The sequence below is a fragment of the Macaca thibetana genome, chromosome 15, assembly GCF_024542745.1.
Source record: "Macaca thibetana thibetana isolate TM-01 chromosome 15, ASM2454274v1, whole genome shotgun sequence".
NCBI classification, from domain to species: Eukaryota; Metazoa; Chordata; class Mammalia; order Primates; family Cercopithecidae; genus Macaca; species Macaca thibetana.
Genome location: NC_065592.1, coordinates 88,739,462 through 88,763,814, shown reverse-complemented (window position 1 = coordinate 88,763,814; position 24,353 = coordinate 88,739,462). Strand labels below are relative to the sequence as shown.

The 24,353-nt window shown below is 42.4% G+C and overlaps 1 protein-coding gene and 1 non-coding gene across 4 annotated transcripts in view; both read right to left on the bottom strand.

Moving 5' to 3' along the window:
- Positions 1–13,311: 13,311 nt before the first annotated feature.
- The window catches only part of PCSK5 (proprotein convertase subtilisin/kexin type 5), a 468,460-nt gene continuing 457,418 nt past the window's right edge, over positions 13,312–24,353 (bottom strand). For all 3 annotated transcript variants that reach the window (XM_050761595.1, XM_050761597.1, XM_050761598.1), the window contains 2 exons: positions 21,536–21,722; positions 13,312–17,105 (listed from right to left, as the gene is read on the bottom strand). In XM_050761595.1, the coding sequence (XP_050617552.1) occupies positions 16,696–17,105; positions 21,536–21,722 (597 nt within the window). In that variant the 3' untranslated portion in view covers positions 13,312–16,695. The remainder of the gene's footprint in view (positions 17,106–21,535; positions 21,723–24,353) is intronic.
- LOC126938154 (U7 small nuclear RNA) lies at positions 24,242–24,303 on the bottom strand. The gene has a single exon (XR_007719982.1). It is a non-coding gene; the product is annotated as a U7 small nuclear RNA (small nuclear RNA).

Below are 24,353 nucleotides of genomic sequence, written 5' to 3'. Positions count from 1 at the left end.
AGCCTCAAACTCCTGAACTTAAGTCATCTTCCCACCTCAGCCTCCCAAGTACTGGGACCACAGGGGTTCACCACCATGCTCAGCTAGTTTTTACATTTTTGGGGGGAAGATGGGGTCTCCCTGTGTTACTCAGCTTGTTTCGAACTCCTAGACTCAATTAATCCTCCCACCTCAGTCTCCCAAAGTGGGAGCTGGGATTACAGGTGTGAGCCACCACACTTGGCCTCTGGAAAATATATACTGAGTGCATTTTGCTGGAAAGAATCATCAGCTCTCTTTACCTCAGCCAGATGCAGTAAATAAGGGAGCCTCTTATCATGTCATCTTTTCTTTTCTTTTTTTTTTTTTTTTGAGACGGAGTTTAGCTCTTGTTGCCCAAGCTAGAGTGCAGTGGTGCGATCTCAGCTCACCGCAACTTCTGCCTCCCAGGTTCAAGCGATTCTCCTGCCTCAGCCTCCCAAGTAGCTGGGATTATAGGCACACACCACCACAACTGCCTAATTTTTTGTATTTTTAGTAAAGACGGGGTTTCTCCATGTTGGTTAGGCTAGTCTTGAACTCCCGACCTCAGGTGATCCGCCCACCTTGGCCTCCCAAATCATGTGATCTTTTCTAGTACATTTGAGATGTGGAGGAAAGAACAGCAGCATCGGAGACTTTTTCTGTAAATGCCAAAGGTTTCCAAAAGTCTACATTTGAAGAAAGATTAATTTGGTCTTGTAGACATCCTCTGGTGTCTCCTTTATACTGTTTATTGAAAAAAGTTTCTAGGGAAGGAAAAAGAAAGGAAACAGATGGCTCCAAATGACAGAGCAGAACCTTATGATTTCTTCTCTCTTTGCTGCTTGGAGCAGCTGAGAAGCCAGCGGGAAAGAAAATCAGGGATGTGGTGTGTCCTCCGGAATTGTTCCTCACCTCCTCCTTCCACTCCGGCATTCCCAGTCCCTCAGCTATGTAAATAGAGCTCTGACGTCACAGCCCAGGGAGGTCAGGCGGGGTGAGCAGGGCCAACACTTCCTCCCACACCCTACTCTTCAAAGCCTCGCAGACTTCCAAGAAGGTTGCGTGGGAAATGAACCAATTGACAGGTTGGTTTATTTTTGTTTTTTGTTTGTTTGTTTGTTTTGTTTTGTTTTTGTTTTAGAACAGAGGAAGTGAGAACCAGAAAAGAAATGGGGGGAAAAAAAAGACTGATTTGTGATTTGGGACAATAAAGCCCTCCCCGACTTTGCTTTAGAAAGAGTATAGAACTGTGGCTGTAGAGTGACGACACTGGTGTGGCCGAGGGTCAGGAAGTGTGTGTGTCTCCTAAAAGGGCCAAGAACTACCTTCAGAAAGGGCAACAGTAAGAATTGATACTTAATTGTCATGCGCGTTTACACATTTATAACGCACAAAGCATACCCACGTACATTATGTCAGATGAGTTGGTCAGTGTCACATGGAGCTGAAATGGGAATGAAGATATCCTGGACTTGAAGACCAGCTGGCTTTTAATTAAGCTTTTTATGCCTGAAAAGAAATTCTTCCCCTTCCGTATCAAGCCATCTTCCTCAGCGCTTACATGCTTTGTAGATCTTAAAGAACTGTTCGCCTCCCCTCACAGCTCCCACGTTTGGTACTAAATTCTTTGATCCACTTGTGGGTGGAGGTAGATGCAGTAGCTGATGCATTTTGCATGCTGATCAGTGCTGTGAGTACATTGAATATCAGGGTCAGCCCCGTGGGTGTGCCCTTTGGGCAATCAGCAACACAGGGCCTCATGCTTATTTTTAGTTTTTGAGACAGGGTCTCACTTTGTCACCTAGGCTGGAGTGCAGTGGCACAATCTCGACTCACTGCAGCCTTGACCTCCCGGACTCAAAGGATCCTCCCGCCTTAGCCTCCCAAGTAGCTGGGACTACAGGTGTGCACCATCCCACCCAGTTAATTTTTGTGTTTTTTATAGAGACGGGATTTCGCCAAGTTGCCCAGGCTGGTCTTGAACTCCTGAGCTCAAGGGATCCACCCACCTCAGCCTCCCAAAATGTTGGGACTACAGGTGTGTGCCACCATGTCTGACCAGGGCTTGGTGCTTGTATGGGTCCCATATGCTGCTGCTGCCATCTTGAGATTTGTAATAATTTTTACACTGGGCCCCACAGATTATGTTGCCACTACCAATTGACTTTGTTAGTTTTCTGAGAAGCCAAATCCAAATGGTTGGTCTGAGAATATTGTTTGATTTCTGCCAGTTTCTACAGTATAAGTGGCATGCCTACCCAGGATGGATAACAGGTGAACAAGGCAATAATTACATTGGTGTAGCAACTTATAGTTTAGGACAGACTTTCATGTGCATAACCTCCTTTAACCCTCACGAGCAAATGTCAGGAGGCAAGTCTATTTAAGGCAATCAGAAACCCACCTATAGGAGATTAAATTGATTTGATAGGCAAACATCTCTTTAAGTGAAAATCAGCAGAAAAACAGCACAAAAAATTATCCAGATGTTACACAGCTGCGCTGCAAAAGTTACAAAGTCAATAAAGGACTCAGTGTGGAGTTTAGCCAAAGGGATCACGGGGAATAAAAATTCCAATCACAAGCCAAGGAAGAGAGAGACATTGTTCTTGGAGCAACTTGGAGCATCGGTCACAGAGATCCCTCATGGTTGCTCACAGCCCAGGGATATACATCACGAAGTCCAGCTGAGAACTCCTTTGTCAAGGATTCTGCCTTTGACTCATCACTTCTTGATTAGCAATTTGATTTGGTTTCTGTGTCCCTTTTTTTTTTTAAAGCAACAGATCAATGCTGAAAACAGGGTTTAAGCCACCTTTATAAGCTTGTTGGCCTGAGACCTAGACTCTCAAATCCAGACCAAATACAGCCCTTTGACAACCTGGCAACACCCAGTCTGTGGTTTTTTATTTGCTTCCACCTGGTTGTCCGACCTAATCTCCTGCCTCTCTGCCTGCCCCAATTGCACAACTGTGGTTCCGATCTGAAGTCTAAAGTCCAGGCTGCTGCTGCTATTGGCAAGGCACTGGCTGGCTGAATTTCCCTGCGGGAGCGTAATCTACTGCAACTTTGTCCCTAACTCACAGCCATTTGAGGGCAGAATGAGACAAAGAAAGATGCGTTCATGACTTTTCACCCCCATGCTACAGACATGCTCGCTTTTCCAACTCTTTTCTCAGGGCACTCTTCAAATCCTGCATCCTAAGGGGTTTTCTACATGCGTTCAAAGTAAAATTGACCTACAAGGAAGACTGGGTCATTGTTCTCCTTCCTTTTCCAGTGTCCTCAGCACACTCCTAAGATTGCCTGTGGCATCGTAGCCAAATTCCAACATTCAAGTTTTTCACAACTTGGAGAGAAAGGAGGGGTTTATTGTAGAAGCATGGATTTTCTTGGATGATCAAGGTATAAATAGGATTTCTATCAAGAGACTATCCTGCTGGGATGCAGCTATGGTTGCCTTATGGAGAATAAAAAGCTGTAGGGGAGATAAACACATTTCACTAGAGGTCAAGTACTTGGCCAGTGTATTTATTGATCTTCTGGCGCTTTAACCAAGACTTGATGACTTGAGTCAAGAATGCATTTTATTTTCTCCTGGTTCGGAAGCAACTCATTTTGGGTTTCTGAAAGAGCAGGCTTTTTGTTACTCTATCTGCTGAGAAATCAAGTTGGAAAATCCAGTTAATGATCTAGTTATTTAAAACCACTCATTAGAGTGTAATTGCTTTTTGGAGGAAAAAAGGAAGTCTTATTAAAAGGAGCTGAGTGGGTGTGTGTTTGGTTCCAGATTGAGTTTATAGAGAAGTCAAATCTACTTTTCGCTCCCTTATGTAATCTTGCTTCACAAATCCTGTCAAAACAGATTCGAGGAAGGAAGACTATTAACAAGCTGCACAGCTACTAAAATGATATGGGAGGGATGAGGGGAAATTAACTATGACTGAACCCCTTCTGCATAACAGGAGTATTGATGGTGGAATCTCATTCCTCACAGCAACTTTGGGAGGTCAGGAATGCAAGTTTTCCACATGTAACAGAGAATCAGAAGTTTAGTAACTTGCCCAAGATTCCACATCAGCAAATGTCAGAACTGAAATTCCATCCCAGGAATCTTTGGCTCCCACCCAAACCCATGATGTTTCTGTTATGCCAAGCCCTCTATATAAAAATAAATACTGTGTAGGAATGATAAGTCTAATCATGGCATCACCTACTGAGGTTTATCTCTTTTTGTTTTTAAGCCAGAGTCTCATTTCTGTGCCCAGGCTGGAATGCAGTGGTCAGGTCTCAGTTCACTGCAACCTCCGGTTTCTGGGTTTAAGTGATTCTTACGCCTCAGCCACCCAAGTAACTGGGATTACAGGCGTGCACCACCATGCCTGGCTACGTTTTGTATTTTTAGTAGACATGGGGTTTCACCATGTTGGCCCGGCTGGTCTTGAACTCCTGACATCAAGTGATCCGCCCAACTCAGCCTCCCAAAGTGCTGGGATTACAGGCATGAGCCAGTGTGCTCAGCCTTTTCTTTGATTTTTTTTTTTTTCCTTTTTTCCTTTTTTTAAGATGGAGTCTCACTTCCTCGCCCAGGCTGGAATGCATTGGTTAGGTCTCAGCTCACTGCAGCCTCCGGTTTCTGGGTTCAAGTGATTCTTATACTTCAGCCACCCAAGTAGCTGGGATTACAGGCGTGCACCACCATGCCCAACTAAGTTTTGTATTTTTAGTAGACATGGGGTTTCACCGTGTTAGCCCAGCTGGTCTTGAACTCATGACATCAAGTGATCCACCCACCTCAGCCTCCCAAAGTGTTGGGATTACAGGCGTGAGCCACTGTGCCTGGCCTTTTCTTTGATATTTTAAAAACAAAGCTGAGCTGAAAGACCACTGAGATTTAAAAAAGAGAAGAGCTTTATACTTAGGAATAGTCTATGTTTGAACGGAATGGGATATAATTATTGAAATCGAAGTGTGGGTATAGTTTGTTAAGCTGGCACTGGGCCAATGTCTTTGGACACTGGTGGAACTTTCCCACTTCTTAGGGGTCATTGGTTCCTTGGAAAACTATCACAAGAAAAGGAAAATTAAGGTGACAAGAGAAAATAGGTTCCATTGATGACATTACTTATTACTTTTGCCTTGCCTCTGCCAACTTCAAGGAGCCTGGCTTGGTTCAGGGACTAATGTCCATTATCATGTTGAGTTGAAATTGACCTGTGATTTCAAGTTCACTTGAAAAGTGCTTGTCATTTTATAGACGACAGGAAAGTCAAGTTAGAGACTTGACATCTATAGTTACTAAGCTCTGAAGATCCTTTTATTCTCCTAAACACTTTTCTCAACTTTTCTTCTAAAAGAGCCTGTATATGAATAAATTCGCTTTTCCTAATCTTCCCTTTCTTTGTGTTCCAATGTTTTGTTTCCCCCGACCCTCTGAATTATTGCAATGCTCACATTCTCTCTCATATTGTGGCTATTTGTACACATATATGTTTTTCCACCTAATTATTAAGCTCTTTGAGGGCAGATCATATGTCTTGCTTTGCTTTCTACGGTTTAGCTAGCATAATCAACACAGGGCTTTATTTTTTTTTAATTGCAAAAATACAGTGGAAATGGTCACGTACATAATACACTTTTATATCTTGCTTATTATATGTAACTATTATAGCATATTTTGTATAGTCTTTATAAACTTAGGTTTAAAATGTTATGAAGTAGTTTTATATACAAAAATGAACATTTTGTGTGTGAAAGCTCTGGTTCTGCTTATAATATTTTTAAATGTGGAACTGGTGAATTCAAATAGAACAAACACTTAAAAGACTTGATTTTGCTAAATTGATTTCCAAAGGAGTTTTATTGGCTGTGGTAGGCCCCCAAGCTTCCCCACACTAAAACCTGGGACTGAATATGATGAAGTGTCATGCCTGTGACTGTTACAGCCAAAGGGAAATGAGCCAGGTGGGTCTAATCTAATCACACAGCGTTATCCCCAGCTGGTGGTAGAAGGAAAGTCAGACAGATTCAGAGTATGAAAAGGATTCTAGGCACAGTTGCAGGCTTTGAAGAGGAGGGAGCCAAGCACAAAACCAGGGAGCTCCCTTTAGGAGCAGAAAGTGACCCCTGGCTGACAGCCAGAAAAGAAACCTTGGTCCTCTAGCCGCCAGAAACAGTCTGCCAGCCACCTGAATACCTTGGAAAACAACTCACCTCCACAGCCTTCAATAAGAGGCCAGCCTGGCTGACACCTTGATTTTGCCCTGGAGTAGAACTAAGCCGAAAACCCAGGGGAGCCCACCTGGTCTTCTGACTTTGAGATAACAAATGTGTGTTGTTTAGAGTAGCTAAATTGTGGTATTTTTTAAAATGCAGCAATGGAAAATAAGGCGAGGCACAGTGGCTCACGCCTGTAATCCCAGCACTTTGGGAGGCCGAGGCAGGGGGTCACCTGAGGTCAGGAGTTCGAGAGCAGACTGGCCAACATGGAGAAACCCCGTCTCTACTAAAAATGCAACATTAGCTGGGTGTGGTGGCGCATGCCTGTAATCCCAGCTATTCGGGAGGCTGAGGCAGGAGAATCGCTTGAACCGGGGAGGTGGAGGTTGCAGTGAGCCAAGATGGCGCCATTGCACTCCATCCTGGGCAACAAGAGCAAAACTCTGTCTCAAAAAAAAAAAAAAAAAAAGAAGAAACAAAAGAAAAAAAAAAAAAAAAAAGAAAGAAAATGAAGACATTGGCTTACTCTCTTACCAAGTAACACATGAAATTGCTGATGTTCGTGCAGGTGGTAGTGGACAGAACTCCAGAATTGTATACTACAATTAAAACAGTGTTTGCTGGCCCGGTGTGGTGGCTCACACCTGTAATCCCAGGTCGAGGCAGGTAGATCACCTGAGCTCAGTAGTTCGAGACCGGCCTGGCCAACATGACAAAACCCCATCTCTACTAAAAATACAAAGTTTAGCTGGTGCGGTGGTGTGCGCCTGTAATCTCAGCTGCTGGGAGGCTGAGGCAGGAGAGTTGCTAAGACATTATTAAAAATTTTGTATTGCCCTCTCATAGCACTGGAGTGTGGAAATAAATGAGAAAAAAAGAGGAAATTCTGGATAAGAGATTTGATACTGAGAGAAAAATCACAGAGGAGAAGATTCTACTTAGAAAAGAGTAGTATGTTCTAGACTTCTGGAAAAATTATTATATTTTTAAGAGTAGTGTGTTGAAGCTGGCTTCTCTTACCTTACAAAAGCCAATTGTTAAATTTTCAGGAATCTAGAGAGTCTCTCTTTCTTTCTTTCTTTCTTTCTTTCTTTCTTTCTTTCTTTCTTTCTTTCTTTCTTTCTTTCTTTCTTTCTTTCTTTCTTTCTTTCTTTCTTTCTTTCTTTCTTTCTTTCTTTCTTCCTTCCTTCCTTCCTTCCTTCCTTCTTTTCTTTCTTTTCTTTCTTTCTTTCTTTCTTTCTTTCTTTCTTTCTTTCTTTCTTTCTTTCTTTCTTTCTTTCTTTCTTTCTTTCTTTCTTTCTTTTTTCTTTCTTTCTTTCTTTCTTTCTTTCTTTCTTTCTTTCTTTCTTTCTTCTTTCTTTCTTTCTTTCTTTCTTTCTTTCTTTCTTTCTTTCTTTCTTTCTTTCTTTTGACTTGGAGTCTCGCTCTGTTGCACAGGCTGGAGTGCAACGGGGCAATCTCGGCTCACTGCAACCTCCACCTCGCAGGTTCAAGCAATCCTTCTGCCTCAGCCCCCCACGTAGCTGGGATTACAGGTGCCCGCCACCAAGCCCGGCTAATTTTTGTATTTTTTATGGAGACGAGGTTCCACCATGTTGGCCAGGCTGGTCTCGAACTCCTGACCTCAAGTGATCCACCTGCCTCAGCCTCCCAAAGTGCGGGGATTACAGGCGTGAACCACTGTGCCCATCCTGAGGGTCACTTGTTAGATACGGCTATCATTAAAAGTTAAGTTAGAAAAACTTTCAACTAAAGAAGTTATATTAAAAACATATAAAAAATGCCCCCCAACTGATCTTTCTGAAGTTTACATTTTATTGTTATCTATGCTCTTAAGATTATTTACATCTAATGCATTTGTATGGCAGAAATACTATATAATGGTTTGCTTATTTCCATTTCTTTCTCACCCTACATTCAGTGGTATGGCAGGTGAGGCTTGAAATTGGCCATGATGAGAGTACTTACACCATAGAACCGGGAAAATGCCTTTTCTAAGCCAATGAGATATCAAGAAAGCTTTTCAGAGACTTGGATCAGAGCTAAGGCCTTTTTCCTTTTGGATGTGGACCAAAGAGAATGCAAAGTCCAGCACTGGCGGCAGCCATCTTGCCAGTGTTTAGGGAGACTTCAGTGAGAGTGGAGCCAACGTAGCAAAAGCCAGGAGAGAGAGATGGAGACAAACTGGTACTGGGGACATGGCTTGTTCATTTCCAGCAGTACCTGATCCCACCCCTAACCCTACACTTTTTTTTTTTTTTTCTGTAAGAGACAGGGCTTCACTCTGTCCTCCAGGCTGGAGTTAAGTGGTGCAATCATAGTTCATTGAAGCCTCAAACTCTTGGGTTCAAGCAGTCCTCTAGCTTCAGCCTCCCCAGTCGCTGGAACAATAGGCTGTGCCACTATGTTCAGTTGTTTCTGTTTTGAGATAAGGTCTCGCTCTGTCGTCCAGACTGGAATGCAGTGGTGTGATCATGGCTCACTGCAGTCTCAACCCCCTGGGCTCAAGCAATTCCCCCACCTCAGCCTCCCGAGTAGCTGGGATTACAGATGTGTGCCACCATATCTGGCTAATTTTTGTATTTTTTGTAGAGATGGGGTATCGGCCATGTTATCCAGGCTGACCTCAAACTCCTGGGCTCAAGCAGTCCTCCCACCTGGGCCTCCCAAAGTGCTGGGATTACAGGGTGAGCCACCATGCCGGGCCCTCTACACTTTTTAATTGAGCCAATACATTTTTTTTTTTTTGTATTTAAGTCAGTTTGGTTTGAATTTTCTATCATTTACATTAAAATCAAATTAAATGACACAGCAATGTCTGTATCAGGTCCAGAATTACACTGCTAGCCCCCGAAGTGGCTTCACTTGGTAACAGTAACTTAGAGGGATGGGAATTCTCCATCCTCAGTCGTGTTCTGATCTTGTATTATAATCCTCTCTTTCACAAACAGATGTTTGCTTCATCTAATAAGCCTTATATAATTTCCCTTGCAGGCTGGGATCAGTTTTTCTCAGTAAACACTTTTGTTAGAGTGATATACATTCTTTTTTTTTTTTTTAATTAAAAAAAATTAAAAAAATAGAAACGGGATCTTGAGGATAGGATAGCTATTCTTAGCTGTTGGTGACCTAACAGCTACCCTGTCCTACCCTCCTCTTCCATGATAATAAAAATTGATTTTTATTCAGAGCTGCAAAGCCCCAGAAGATGAGTCATGATTTAATCTCATTACCCTTTATCACATAACTGCTTTCCAGCCTTCCTTACAGCTAAGTTGGTTCCATGGCTTCTACTCTTAGAAGGCACACATATACAAGCATTTTCATGTCTGTAATCACTCAGCAAATATTTGCCTTTGTACCATGTAGTGTGCTGGGCACTAGCACAGAGATGAACAAAACATCTGGTCATTAACTTCCTTTACCTTCATTACTTTTTTTTTTTTGCCTGTGTTTGAGAACAATACAAGGTGGCATTAGTGGCTTTAAAACCCCAAGATATAACCTGAAATTTTAATCTTGTTTATTCATTCTCAGAGTGCCTTGCTAAATTACATCTTGTTAATGTGTGGTGATCACGTTAGATCTGAAGTCTATATAGGCCAAACATGCATTGATAGAAATTCTATTTCTTTTTTGATACAGTCTTATCTGTACTTCTTTTTTTTTGGAGAGTGTTTTGCTCTTTTGCCCAGGCTGGAGTGAAGTGGTGCAATCTCGGTTCACTGCAACCTCTGCCCCCTGGGTTCAAGTGATTCTCCTGCCTCAGCCTCCCTAGTAGCTCGGATTATAGGCACCCACCATCACATCTGGCTAATTTTAGTATTTTTAGGAGAGATGGGGTTTTGCCATGTTGGCCAGGCTGGTCTTGAACTCCTGACCTCAGGTGATCCACCTACCTTGGCTTCCCAAAGTGCTAGGATTATAAGCATGAGCCGTCGTGGCTGGCCTGTACTTCTTATGTGACAGTGTAAAATGAAGGCCACTATGTATTTCAATTAATGGCATCTAAACTTGGTTCCTCACTTGGATAGGACACGGAGCAGTTTCTTTTTTTGTGAATTCTAAAGCAAACCTTGTTAACTCTGAACAGATCTTGAGAGATGTGATGTCAGAAGTATGTATTGAGCACCTAAAGTCTTTACCTTCAGTTTTTCTAAATATTTTACCTCCAGTTGATGCCACCTCTGAATCCACATTTGGAAATTCATAATTCTTCAGATATTTTTTCTTTTATGGGGTAGAACCTCTCATGAATACTTTTTAGTGGGTTGAAACATAGTTACACAGCATTAATATTTACAGTCACCTAAACTTATTTCTTTGTTTACCGAGCCTCATCTCCATGCCTCTAGATGAGATTGTGCACCTGAACTGCAGGCTCCCTTTAGGACCTCATTGGCATTGCCTTGTGATGACTCACCATTATAGTAAATTCCACCCAGCTCAAACTAATCCCAAAATAGGGTTCAGGGATTTCCGACAAAGGCTAGGCTAATTCTTTGCATAACAGCCGAGTGGTAGAGCAGAAAAAAACAGGAATCAGAGTCCTAGATTCAAATTCCAGTTTGACCATTTGCAGACACTTTGACTTAGAGCACTTTAAGTATCATCACCGAGCCTCCCTTCCTCATTCGTGAAGAGGGATCATATTACTCACCTTATAGCATTTGTGTTGTAAGGAGTCAATAAGATCATCATACGAGTGAAGTGCCAAAGACCATGCCTGGCCCACAGATGTCATTAAACATGGTAGCTGTTTTCTCCCTAACTATAAAGCAGCATCATTGTCTGAGGTAAATACCTGAAGTTCATCATCTCACGCCAGGGAAATCGGGGATACGGACACATAAGAAGTGAATTTAAGAGCAGAGATTTAGCAGGGGAAAGAAAAAGAGAATAGCTCTCTCCTGCAGAGAGAGAGGGACGGCCTAGTGGGTCTTCCGGTTTCATGGTGAAATGCATGGGATTTTGTAGAGGAGCTTGAGGAGGTGGTGTCTGATTTACACAGGGCCTGAGAGGTTGGTCAGACCAGGCGTTCCATTTGCATAGTGTGCAAAGAAGATGGCTATCCCACCCTAATCTTTGATTATGCAGATGGGGTCTGTACCTGGCTGGTGCCATGTTGTCTGCTTTTTTACTGCACATGTGGTGACAAAGAAAAGGAAAAAGAGAATCTCCGTGCTGAATATACCTGCCTTCCAGGTATCCCTTTTCTATGGACACAGCTGCTGGCAGTTACCTATGGAGGCTTTTAGCTTGCTTATCTATGCCTGCACCTTGATTTTTTGGGCTGCTTTTTATTAAAAGGAAACCTTATCGAGGACTCTCTCACCCTTACTATCTGCCTAAATAATTTCTTTCTAGCTCCTGTATCAACTAGATTGAAAGTTCCATGAGGCCTCAAATCTGATGGATCCCAGTTGCTGTTTTTCCAGTAACTAGAATAGTGCTGGGCACATGCTAGACACTTAACAAATACTTGGTAATTGATTGTTATAATTATTAGCATAAAAGTCAGGTAAACTCCAGTGCCTTCTTCAAAGAATCCTGCCTCCATCCTCTTTTTCAAATTAAGTCCAAGCACAAATCTTTCCATGAAGCCACATCTGTATGCTCTAATTTGTAGCTATTTCATGCTTAACTGGCACACCTCCTCCCCTCCTTACCATTTACTGTCAGGATTAAACAGGAGTGCACTGCATATACAACGTAGGGCCTAGATGATTTCTCCATATCTTTGAGTCTTGTCTTCTTAAAATTCAATTCTACCAGTCATTCTTGATTTTTAAGCAATTGCTGGGCAGTGTGCTGGGTTCTAGAAAAGAAACAGTATCTGCCTCTAGGAGTACCTAGTCTTTCAGTGGATGCAGCTTTGTAATATAACAATTACATCACAAGGTGATATGAAAAACTATATGCACAGAGTATGTAGGTAGCAGAGATGGGAGAAAGTAATTAACTTTCTCAAAAATCAGGTTATAAGGAAATGTGACTTCTCAAGGAAGGTTAGGAATTTTCCAGCTGGTTAAGGTGGGAGAAGAATATTCCAAGGAGAGTAAACAATATGTGCCCAAAGGCATGAGATAGCAGGATATTATCCTGGAGAACATAGAAGCAATTCAGTACTGTTGGAGCATAATGAAGAAGCTGGGAAGTAAGGAGGGGGCCAGGAAATTGAGGGTGATAAGTTCAGAGACAGAGCCAGTGGCCATATGTAGCAAAGTTTTGAATGTCATAAATACTGTAGGTGACGGGGACCCTGGAATGGGATTATCTGAAGAAGTTTAGAAATGACCGTTGATGGCAGGGTAGAAAATACACCAGGAGAAAAAGTAAAAGAGATTAAAGCTGCACAATACTTCAGGAAGAAGTATGAGTGGTCTAGATGAGAAACACTGAGGGCCTGATGTGTAGCAGGACAAGCCGCAGACAAAACTCCTCAGACACAGAGTTAAAGAAGGAAGCAGTTTATTCGGCCGGGGGCATCGGTAAGACTCCTGTCTCAAGAGCCAAGCTCCCGAGTGAGCAATTCCTGTCCCTTCTAAGGGCTCACAACTCTAAGCGTGAGAGGGTCGTGATGGATTGAGCAAGCAGCAGGTATGTGACTGGGGGCTGCATGCACCGGTAATCAGAATGGAACAGAACAGGACAGGGATTTTTACAATGCTCTTCCGTACAATGTCTGGAATCTATAGATAACATAAGTGGTTAGGTCAGGGGTCAATCTTTAACTACCAGGCCCAGGGCGTGGCACCGGGCTGTCTGCCTGTGGATTTCATTTCTGCCTTTTAGTTTTTATGACTTCTTTCTTTGGAGGCAGAAATTGGGCATAAGACAGTATGAGGGGTGGTCTCCTCCCTTAGACTGAGTCAGTGCTGATGAGACAGAAAGACAGATTGAGCTGATTTTTAGGAGACAAAATTCAGAATTGATAAGGCTAGCTTGGACTTCGGGTGTAGGTAGATAAAAAGGAGAAAAAAATAGCACTGTTATTGTTGTGTATCTGTTACTCGGTAAAATGTAATGCTAATCACATAAAAATGCTCAGAAATAGTGCTTTAATAAGTAAGTCTTCATAGAATTATCTGGTCTTGATTTAATTTTATTTCCAATTTTAAAATTACTTTCTATTAACTAGAACCTTCCATGCTTTACCCAGCCTCTTGGTGTGTTTCCAGTCTACAAGGATTCTCTTAATATTTCCAAGTGATTTACAAGCAGAAAACTAAAAGGTGACTTTGTTTTCCAACCACATATTTATCTATTTAGATAGTCATTAGCATAGTATTCAAAAAGCCATCTGAGAATGACGTGGCATGACTAAAAACAAAGAAGGAAAGATGTCAAACCTCAATACACAAGCATGAACCTTCTTTTCATTGCAGGCCACATAGAGGAACACCACAATTTTTCTTAGTATTGAAGTTCATCTCAACCTCAACCAATCTTTAACTGTGTATCATAAACACAGGTTTTTTTTCATAGAAAACAATTTCTAGTTTACAGAAAAAAATGTCAAACTCAGTCTATCAGAGCTTTAGAATTATCATGGAAGATGAACAACAAAGTATAAGCAAAATTGCTTGTTTTTGTAAGCTAACTGCAACTACAGAGATGAGAAAGTCTTCCATTGATATGATGGCTATCGCGCATATATTTTTATATATTTCTAAGGATTGAAAGGAGAACTATCAGGGCTTCAGATACATTTTGAAGAGATAATGTTATGTATTTATTTTGAGACAGGGTCTTAGCTCTGTCACTCAGGCTGAAGTGCAATAGCAAGATCACAGGTCACTGCAGCCTTGACCTCTGGGGTTCAAGTGATCCTCCCACCTCAGCCTCCTGAGTAGCTGAGACTACAGGCACTTACCACCATGCCTGGCTAATTTTTAAAATCTGTAGACATGGGGGTCTCACTATGTTGCCCAAGGCTGATGTCGAACTCCTGGGCTCAAGCAATCCTCCTGCCTCAGTCTCCCAAAGTGCTGGGGTTACAGGCACGAACCACCACTCCTGGCAAGGAGATAATTTTATTTATTTATTTATTTAGCTTTTTTTTTTGAGACAGAGTCTTGCTCTGTCACCCAGGCTGGAGTGAACTGGTGCCATCTCAGCTCACTGCAACCTTTGCCTCCCGGGCTCAAGTGATTCGCCTGCCTCAGCCTCCTGAGTAGCTGGGATTACAGGTGTGCACCAACACGCCCAGCTTTTTATTGTATTTTTAGTAGAGATGGGGTTTCACCATGTTGGCCAAGCTAGTCTCGAACTCCTGACCTCAGGTGATCTGCCTGCCTCAGTCTCCAAAAGTTCTGGGATTACGGGTATGAGCCACCATGCCTGGCCAAGGAGATAATTTTAAATGATCAAAAATTTTGAAGGCATATCATACATGTACGTGTATGATCTCTGAAAAGTGTTTTAAAGATAAAGTCAGCAAAGTATAGCCTGTTGGCCAAATCCGACCCACCACCTGTTCTTGTAATGCTGTTAATTAAGAATAGTTTTTGCATTTTAAAATTTTTAAAAGGTTGAAAAAAATCAAAAGAAGAATAAAATTATCTGAAATTCCAATTTCAGTGTCCATAAATAAGGTTTTATTGAAGCACAGTTCACTCATCCATTATGTACCAGCTGCATTCATGCTACAATAGCAAAGCTGAGTGGTTATGACAAGACTTTCTGGCCAAGAAAGCCTAATGTACTTACTAGCTGCCTCTTTCCAGAGACTGTTTGTCAGCCTTGTTTTAAGAGCTTTCCTCTAAAGAAACACAAGCCTTTAGTAAACTGAAGACTTCTTCATAAAGATTTTCTGTGTCAGTCATACATTATGTTAAAAAAAAGAAAATACATGAATTTAGTAAAGATAAAATTGATGTTATAGACTAAAATAATAGGCTTGCCTTTATATTTAGGATACTTATTTTCCCACCTTATGTCAGTAGCATAGTTACAAGAACACATGCTTTAGGGTGGTCATTCTTTTTTCTTGAATCTTGATGAGCTTTGCATGACCTTAGGCTAGTTATCTAACCTCTAGTAAGCCTTAGGTTTCCTACAAGAACAGAATAATAACCATACCAACCTCATGGGAGTATGGTAAGTACCAAAATGGGTAAGTGGGGCATTTTTTGGGGGGAATTACTTAGCTTGTTATCTGGTAGTAGGTGTGCAATAGATTATAATTATCATCATTCTCTGAAAATGTCACTTTTGCTTTCTGGTGCTCCATTCCTAGTACTGCCTGTAAGGTCTGCTTTGACAAGGAAATCTGTAAGACCGTGCCAACATCATTTTGCATAGCCAGAGCCCCTCTCTGTGTTACAATCTGGAGAAAAACTGTCCTCAGGTACATGAATCCAAGAACACACTTGACAGAAGAATGGAAAAAGGGAAGCCTAGGAAGTCTAGAAACAAAAATCATAGTGATGAGCGGTGCTGGAAGGCTGGTCAGCAGCCAGAGTACAGCTTGTGAGCAGCATATTGGGATTTTTTTTTTCCACGTTAGACTCTATTCCAACTCTTTCTATGGAGAGCCCACGGTTTTGTGATGGGTTGTTGATGAAGGAAAGCTCTGAATTTTTTAGAGTAGATGAAGTGTTTGTCATTTTATTCCATTTTATGTTAGGTTCACACTGCCATTTTTCTTTTATTATTTGATGTCTTAGCTGATGACATCCCAGGCGACTCCCAGGCGAAAAGTACCCGGAAAATCATGAGGGTGCAGTTACTGAAGACTCAGTGATTTCTTTTTCGCTGGGCTTGTTCTGCCTTTAGAATCGTTGTGACTGTGGATTCCTGCAGAGGAACTAGGGCCTGGGGACCTCATGGCTCCTCAGCTATGATGCACTTTCTCTTTTCTTCCCTTATCTCAAGTAGGTCCTGAGCAGCCCAGCCCAGGTGGTCTCTTCTGCTCACCAGGAGTGGCCTGGACTCAATTGATAAGAGCCCTCTTTTCTTGGCCCTTACAAAACAAATCTCTGCCTAAAGACAGCTAAAGGGGAAAAAAACACCACCAAGCCAACAACTCCTTTGTACCTCCATTATCCCCAAAATTAGATAAAGAAAAGTTAGAATACCAGGAGGCAGCAGACACCTCCACAATGCAGCTTGGAAGCAGAATTTCTGTAGATCTACTGTCTTTTTTTTTTTTTTTCAATCACATAGAAGAGTTTGTACAAATCTCATTTGTTTTCACTTCCTGCATTTTTGTGTCTTGACACATTATTTTGAGGAAAATTCCTCTGAATTTTATGCTTGCTCTTCAATTACGGTTGAACAGGAACTGTTAATTGAGTTTAGCCACTCAAAAGAACAAAGTATTTCATCATTCTCACATATTCTGGTTGGATTCATGGTTAAAGAAGACAAATAGAAACACACATCAGCCTGGTGTGGGGATAAAACCAAAAACAGCGATGCTCACAGGCATGCCTGAGAGTGGAATGGCGATGGTGGGGGGGTGCCTGTTTACTGGTAGTAGGAGTAACTCTCGTCATCGTATTCCAGCTCATCTTCGTCATCGTCATCCAGCAGCCCATATTTAAATTTCCGGTAGACTGTGCCATCCTGGCCCATGTAGACGATGTCATCATCATCATCCTCATCATAGTCCCGATCCCTGTACTCAATCACCTGATCCTCTTCAAAGCTGGTGCTCTCTCCATAGCTGCTCTTATAGGAGGAGTAAGACTTGTTGGGGTCGGCCAGCTTTTCATAGCCGGCCTTTGCTGCTGGCTGGACTCGGCCGCGAGATTTCTTCCACACGACCACAGCTGCCCCGAGCAGAAGCGCTAGCATCACGGAGGAGGTGATGAATAGAGCTGTCTTGAAGTGCTCAGCTGCAGGCCTAACCTTGCTTGTTCGAAGGATGCACTCTTCTGTTGGAGGAAGATCCCAAGGGAAGAGGCAAGAGGGAAAAAGTAGAAGAAATAGAATAGAGAAAATTAGATTCTGAAGTAAAGAATTTCACCTTTATTTTAAAAATTGAAAATGGTAGAATCACTGTCTCTGATTTTCCTCTTTTTTTAATTTTAATTTTAATTTTTTGTAGAGACAGCTTCCCACTATGTTGCCCTGGCTGGTCTCAAACTCTTGGGCTCAAGAGATCCTCCCACCTTGGTCTCCCAAAGTGCTGAGATTACAGACGTGAACCACTGCACCCGGCCTGTCTCTAATTTTCCTAGAAGGCATACCACTGTATAAAATTGGAGTATGTAGCCCGTGAGAATCCTAGCCTATGTCTGATGAAGCCAATAAATCCTTCTAGAAAGAAGGTCAGTTTGCCATCCAAAGGGAGTTCCCTTATCCCCGTACCTCATAGGTCAGTCACCAAGTATCCAACCTTATCAACTGATTCTTCTATTTCCCTCCTAAGAAAATATTTCATCTTGGACCAAGCTTTAGTTATTGCTAAATGCTCTATTTTCTTTCCCAATTCCAACTTCTTTTCTAAGACTGAGTCCTCTCCCAAGGTACCCTTAAGCCTGGGCCAAGATGACTGTCCCACCACTTAAGGGCAAGAGCAGATAATTTATAAAACTACTGACTCTGAGAGCCATGTGGGGCCTTAGAAATTACTTAGGCCAATTTGTTTGACATTTGAGGGAACTAAAGTCCATTGAGAGGAAGTAAATTGTCACATTGTCAGAGACAAGACCTTATTTGTGGAGCAATCAGAATTCAAATCCAGGAATCTTAGCTCCATGGTACGGTCTAAAGACATTAGGACAAAAGGCTCTGACAAGTGTTCTTTGGCTTCTTGGAGTTTTGTGCTCCTAGCCTGGCAGAAAAAGAAGTACCATCTTTAAATCCTATCAACTTGAATGATAGGGAATTTTTTTCTATCATTATTAAGAGTTGTTTTCTTTTTTTTTTTTGAGATGGAGTATCTCTCTGTCGCCCAGGCTGGAGTGCCGTAGCACAATAGCTCAGCTTACTGCAGCCTCTGTCTCCCAAGCTCAAGCAATTCTCGTGCCTTAGCCTCCTGTGTTGCTGGGACTACGGGTGCACACCGCCATGCTTGGCTAACTTTTGTATTTTTAGTAGAGATGGGGTTTCATCATGTTGGTCAGGCTGGTCTTGAATTCCTGACCTCAGGTGATCCACCCTTGGCCTCCCAAAGTGCTGGGGTATAAGCCACCACACCCAGCCATTATTAAGATTTTTGAAATCCAGAGCTCCGATCCCTGTCATCCATCAGCCTTTGTTTTGATGCCTTGATTGAGAATATGGAGTAACCAAAACAGTTTCATGGAAGGAAAGATTCAACTGTAACTTCAGTGATGAGGATGAGCTCATTTTTCTTACTTATTCATTTATCCAGGTGGTATGATTTGGGTAGTATGTCTATTTTTTTTCTATTCTTTAACCCACCACATGGGAGTATGAAAGAACCAGAGAAAAAAACTATCAGGCCATGTTGGATGTACAGGCTGAGATACACGTAGGTTTTTCATAAATATTTGTTGAACCTCTTGGATCTCTCTTGTTCAGGGGGTAATTTCATGAACAATTCTAGGTACATTCTACACACTAGATAAATAAATATAACACTGCTGCCAAGGTGCAATGATTTTTGCTTATTAAATATTGACCAATTAGATCTGATTCATCATGACTGTGTATTTCTCTTTCTTTTTTGCTAGTGAGAAACAAGTTTTCTACTTTATCATAATTTTCATTCTCATGGGATTTTACCTATCAAGCCAACTTTCTTCTTCTAAAGTAACAGCCCTATCATTATTACATTCATCATTAGCAAGTTCAGCACAGAATTTTTCCCTGGAGAAAACATTAAAGCAATGGAGAGATTGATAAGCACTCTGTGTGTGGTACTGTGAGATAAACACTGCCTGAAGCAGTAGAATCAATATAAAAACCTTTCGATGTTGTTTCAATTACTAGGGTGCCATATGCAGTCATGGCTTGCTTACTATTCTCCATCCCAGATCTGCAGAGTCAGGGTTAGCCTCTGTGATATGGTTTCCTTGAAGGGGCAGAGTGTCTCTGTAAAGAAGGATCAGGTAATCAAGAGCATTTAGACTTTTGCAGATTGCCGCAGGTGGCTCTTCAAGAGCTGCAGGGGGACCAGAAGAGCTGACAAGATAGTTCTTAGTTGGAACAGGCTTTCAGAAACTCTGCATGCAACATGCACAAACTTCTGGTTTCATTTAAAGGCGTTAATGTTGTGAGGGTTATTATTCTTAGCTGATACAGAATGGATACTAGCAATCAGACCCTGAAGGTAGGTGTGTCTGAAGAACAGGAAAAACCAGCTGCTCATGGGGTTGGGAAAGCTGAAAGCAGGAAAATGTTTTTGGAAAGATGATACTTAAAACCCAACTGAAAATGCTGATCAAGCCAGATGCGGTGGTTCATACCTGTAATCCCAGCACTTTGGGAGGTTGAGGCGGGCGGATCACCTGAGGTCAGGAGTTCGAGACCATTCTGGCCAACATGGTGAAACCTGTCTCTACTAAAAATACAAAAATTAGCCGAGTGTGGTGGCGCATGCCTGTAATCCAAGCTACTCTGGAGGCTGAGGAATCGCTTGAACCTGGGAGACAGAGGTTGCAGTGAGCCGAGATTGTGCCATTGCACTACAGCCTGGGTGAGAGTGAGACTCCATCAAAAAAAAAAAAAAAAAAAAAAAAAAAAAAAAAAGAAAGATGAAAAGAAAGGAAGAAAGAAAGGAAAGAAAGAAAGAAAGAAGACAAAAGGAAGGAAGGAAGGAAAGAAGGAAGGAAGGAAAAGAAAGAAGAAAGAAAGAAGGAAAGAAAGAAAAAGAAAAAGAAAGAAAGAAAGAAAGAGAGAGAAAGAAAAATGCTGATCAAAAATAAAAAAGAAGTGGCTGGTAGCAGTTATGGGTCTGGGATTTTCTTTTTTCTTTTTTTTTTTTGAGATGGAGGTTCGCTCTTCTTGCCCAGTCTGGAGTGCAGTGGCGTGATCTCGGCTCATCGCAACCTCTGCCTCCCAGGTTCAAGTAATTCTTCTGCCTCAGCCTCCCTAGTAGCTGGGATTACAGGCATGTGCCACCACACCCGGCTAATTTTGTATTTTTAGTAGAGACAGGGTTTCTCCATGTTGGTCAGGCTGGCCTTGAACTCTCGACCTCAGGTGATCCACCCGCCTTGGCCTCCCAAAATGCTGGGATTACAGGCGTGAGCCAACGTGCCTGGCCTGGGTCTGGGATTTTCTTTACTTACAAATGGACCAACTCAGAAATATGGCATCTCTTTTTGTAGGTGAATGTTACTTCTAGACCCCAAGGAAATTATCTACTTCTGGCCTAGAGAGTATATTTTAAGAATATATGTTTCTTTTTCTTTTTTTTTCTTTTAGAAAAAATCACTCAGTTTGAGATTTTTCTAAGTTTATGACCAAAGAGAACCAAGTACCCACATGGATGGGGTTAGTTAGACTTGAGGATAGCTGAGGGACTGGAAATTGGTAAAGGGGATTTTACTTCTTCTTACCCTTCAATAAAAATTCATTTCTAAAATGTCATAAGTCTCTAATGAGAGGCCCCGGTTTGGGCTGACTTTCATAGAATGATTCTTCAACAGAATCAAGATAATATTGACATCAGCTTCCTTGATAGTTGATTCTTTTCCTTTTTTCCCAGGAGGGAAGAATAAAAAAAGGAACAAAGTAATTCATAAAGATAAAATGCTAGCTCTACTTGAGTTCTAGTCTTGGAGGCAAGTGGAGCATCTAATTCCAGATGAACCATTTTTTTAAAAAAAATTGAGCCAGCATCTTGCTCTGTCACCCAGGCTGAAGTGCAGTGGTGTGATCTCGGCTCACTGCAATCTTTGCCTCCTGGGCTCAAGAGATCCTCCCACCTCAGCCTTCTGAGTAGCTGGGACTATAGGCATGCACCACCACACCCAGCTAATTTTTGTATTTTTAGTAGAGATGGAGTTTTGCCATGTTGCGCAGGCTGGTCTCAAGCTCCTAGACGCAAGCGATCTGTCCATCTCGCCCTCCCAAAGTGCTAGGATTACTTACGGGCATGAGCCGACGCGTCTAGTCTCCAGATGAAACTTTTAATATTGGTGTGGACTTGGGCATGTGAATCAAACTCTTTGAACCTCAGACTCCTCATCTATAAAATGGGACTGATAATCTCTACTTGTGAAGTGAGACAATGGACGTGAAGTTTCAAGTACAGTAGGCCCATAGTAGGCACTCAATAAAAAGATAGCCATATTGATTCTCCTGAACTTTCCATCCCCACTCCCTCTGCTCCCATTGGCTTCCTGAGGACATGCCCTTCCTCTGCAGGCTGCTCTTGCTCTCCCCTCACCCGTGGTGTCCTGGCAGTCGCAGCACTCCTGGGCACTGGTGGGATTGGAGGTGTTGCAGCAGTGGAGGCAGCGGCTGTCGTCCATGTGCAGCACCAGGTTGGCGGGGCACAAGGTGCAGTTCTTGGCCCCTGGTCCCTTGCATTCCATGCAGCTCTCGTGGCATTTTTCACAGTTAAACTTCTCTCCCTGGTAAGAGCAATCAAGAGGTTCCGTCTGAGTGCAGAGGGATTAACAAGCACTGGAGTTCCCAGATGGTATTTCATCTTGTCTCCATAAGGAGGGAGGTGTGTTCTGAGCCCATTTTTAACTGTGCTGGGTGAAAGAACCCACTGTCTGTGATGGGGTGGAATCATGGCTGTGCCCTGCCCTTTGAGATCTGCTAATAACAGTGGGAGAACAGACGTCTAGAACAGTTTGGGTTAGGAGCTGACAGCTCCTGTGCTCAAGGACAGCTCCTGTGCTTAAGGACAGCTCAGGTCAAGGACTAGTTTTGTCTGGCCCACACTGTTGACTTTCAGTTTAAAATATTTTGCATTCATTTCCCACATCTCAAAAGTGGGATATTTCACATGTAAATTCGTTCCTAATTTCTCTTTAGAAACTAGAAGACCTGTCAACACTGGATTCGTCACTCCCACGTGGCAATGGCCCCCCTTTCCACTCTTCTATTTGACACAATTCCCAGCACTTGCTATGATGTCACCAACATGTAGGTGATACATCAATTTCTACTTCCCTTCAAGCTTCAAGCTTACACTGTGGTTTTCTTTGACCCAGCATTTATGTTTGTGACCTGCTTGGCCCTCTGTGGTTACTGGATTATTGTGGTCAGGCCCCAGAATAATATAGATTGTGGCTGTGTAGCTCAAGTAGTTACATCTCTTTAGGAAGAGAGTGGAGAGATGAGAAGAAAGTGGCTTCCCTCCTGACAAGTTGCTCCTTGACTGGTGCTGGAAACGTGGGTTAGGGAAGGTGCCTTCCTGTTTTACTTCTGTAACTTTGGAAGTATGGTATGACAGAAAAAGAAGAAGGAATGGAAATTGCTTTTGTTGAGCACCTTGGCATGTTTCAGGCACTGACAAGGTGCTTTCTCAGCTGTTACTCTCTCATTGAATCCTGCATCTCACATATTATCTCATCCTTCAGGTTTAATCCCAGCTTTGTTACTTACCACTCATATAATTTTTTTTTTTTTTTTTTTTGAGACAGGGGCTTACTTTATTGCCCACGCTGGAGTGCACTGGTGTGATCGGACTCAAGCAATCTTCCTGCTTCGGCCCCACATATAGCTGGGACTACAGGCATACACCACCATGTCCAGCTAATTTTCTTTTTTTGTATTTTTTGTAGAGATGGGGTTTCACCGTGTTGCCCCGGCTGTACTCATATAATCTTTAACACATTATTTAACCTCTTTGAGCCTCAGTTTCTCTGAACTGTAATGAGGGCTGTTGCCAGAATTTAAAGAGAACTCATACGTAAATATATTAGTTTGTGTTAATGTCATCATGGGGAAATTTACTTATTTTCTAAAGTTTGAAAACACAATCAAGAAATTTGTGGTCTTGCCGGGTGCGGTGGCTCACACCTGTAATCCTAGCACTTTGGGAGGCTGAGGTGGGTGGATGGCTTGAGCCCAGGAGTTCGAGACCAGCCTAGGCAACATGGTGAGACCCCGTTTCTACTAAAAATACAAAAAATTAGCTGGGAATGGTTGTCAGAGGCATTTGAACCAGAGCAACTCCATCTTGAATAGGGGCTAGGTAAAATAAGGCTGAAACTTAGTGAGCTACATTCCTAGATGGTAAGGCATTCTAAGTTACAGGATGAGATAGGAGGTGGGCACAAGATACAAGTCATAAAGGCCTTGCTGATAAAACAGCTTGTAGTAAACAGCCAGCCAAAACCCACCTAAACCAAGATGGCAATGAGAGTGACCTCTCGTGGTTCTCACTGCTACACTCCTACCAGCGCCATGACAGTTTACAAATACCATGGCAACATCAGGAAGTTACCCTATATGGTCTAAAAAGGGAAGCCATGAATAATCCATCCTTTGTTTAGCATATCATTAAGAAATAACCATAAAGATGGGCAAGCAGCAGCCCTCACAGCTGCTGTGTCTATGCAGTAGCCATTCTTTTATTCCTCTACTTTCTTAATAAACTTGCTTTCACTTTGCCCTATGGTTTTGCCCTGAATTCTTTCTTGTGTGAGATCCAAGAACCCTCTTTTGGGGTCTGGATTGGGACCCCTTTCCGGTAGCATCTTTCTGGCAACCACAGAAGTGACAATAGTGAGGAAACTCCCAACCCAAAGGCTAACTTTGCGTAAGTGGTGGGGACCAGTGACATGGTAGTCCCAGCTATTCAGGAGGCTGAGTTGGCAGGATCACCTGAGCCCAGGAGGTCAAAGCTGCAATGAACTGTAACTGCGCCACTGCACTCCAGCCTGGGTGAGAGTGAGCTCCAGGCTTTAAAAAAAAAAAAAAAAAAATTATGGTCTCAAAATCCATGGCAAATGAATCCTCATTTTTTTCCTTCCTTCCTTCCTTCCTTCCTTCCTTCCTTCCTTCCTTCCTTCCTTCCTTCCTTCCTTCCTTCCTTCCTTCCTTCTTCCTCCCTCCCTCCCTCCCTCTCTCCTTTCTTTTCTTTTCTTTTCTTTTCTGTTCTTTTCTTTTCTTTTCTTTTCTTTCCTTTTCCATGGGGGATTTTCTGGTAGAAACCAGAAAACCTGCTGTACAAATTCTAAAAGAGCTGTAACACTGCAAATGAATCCTTCTTAATACACTGTGATCGGGTAGAGGAAACAAAAGGT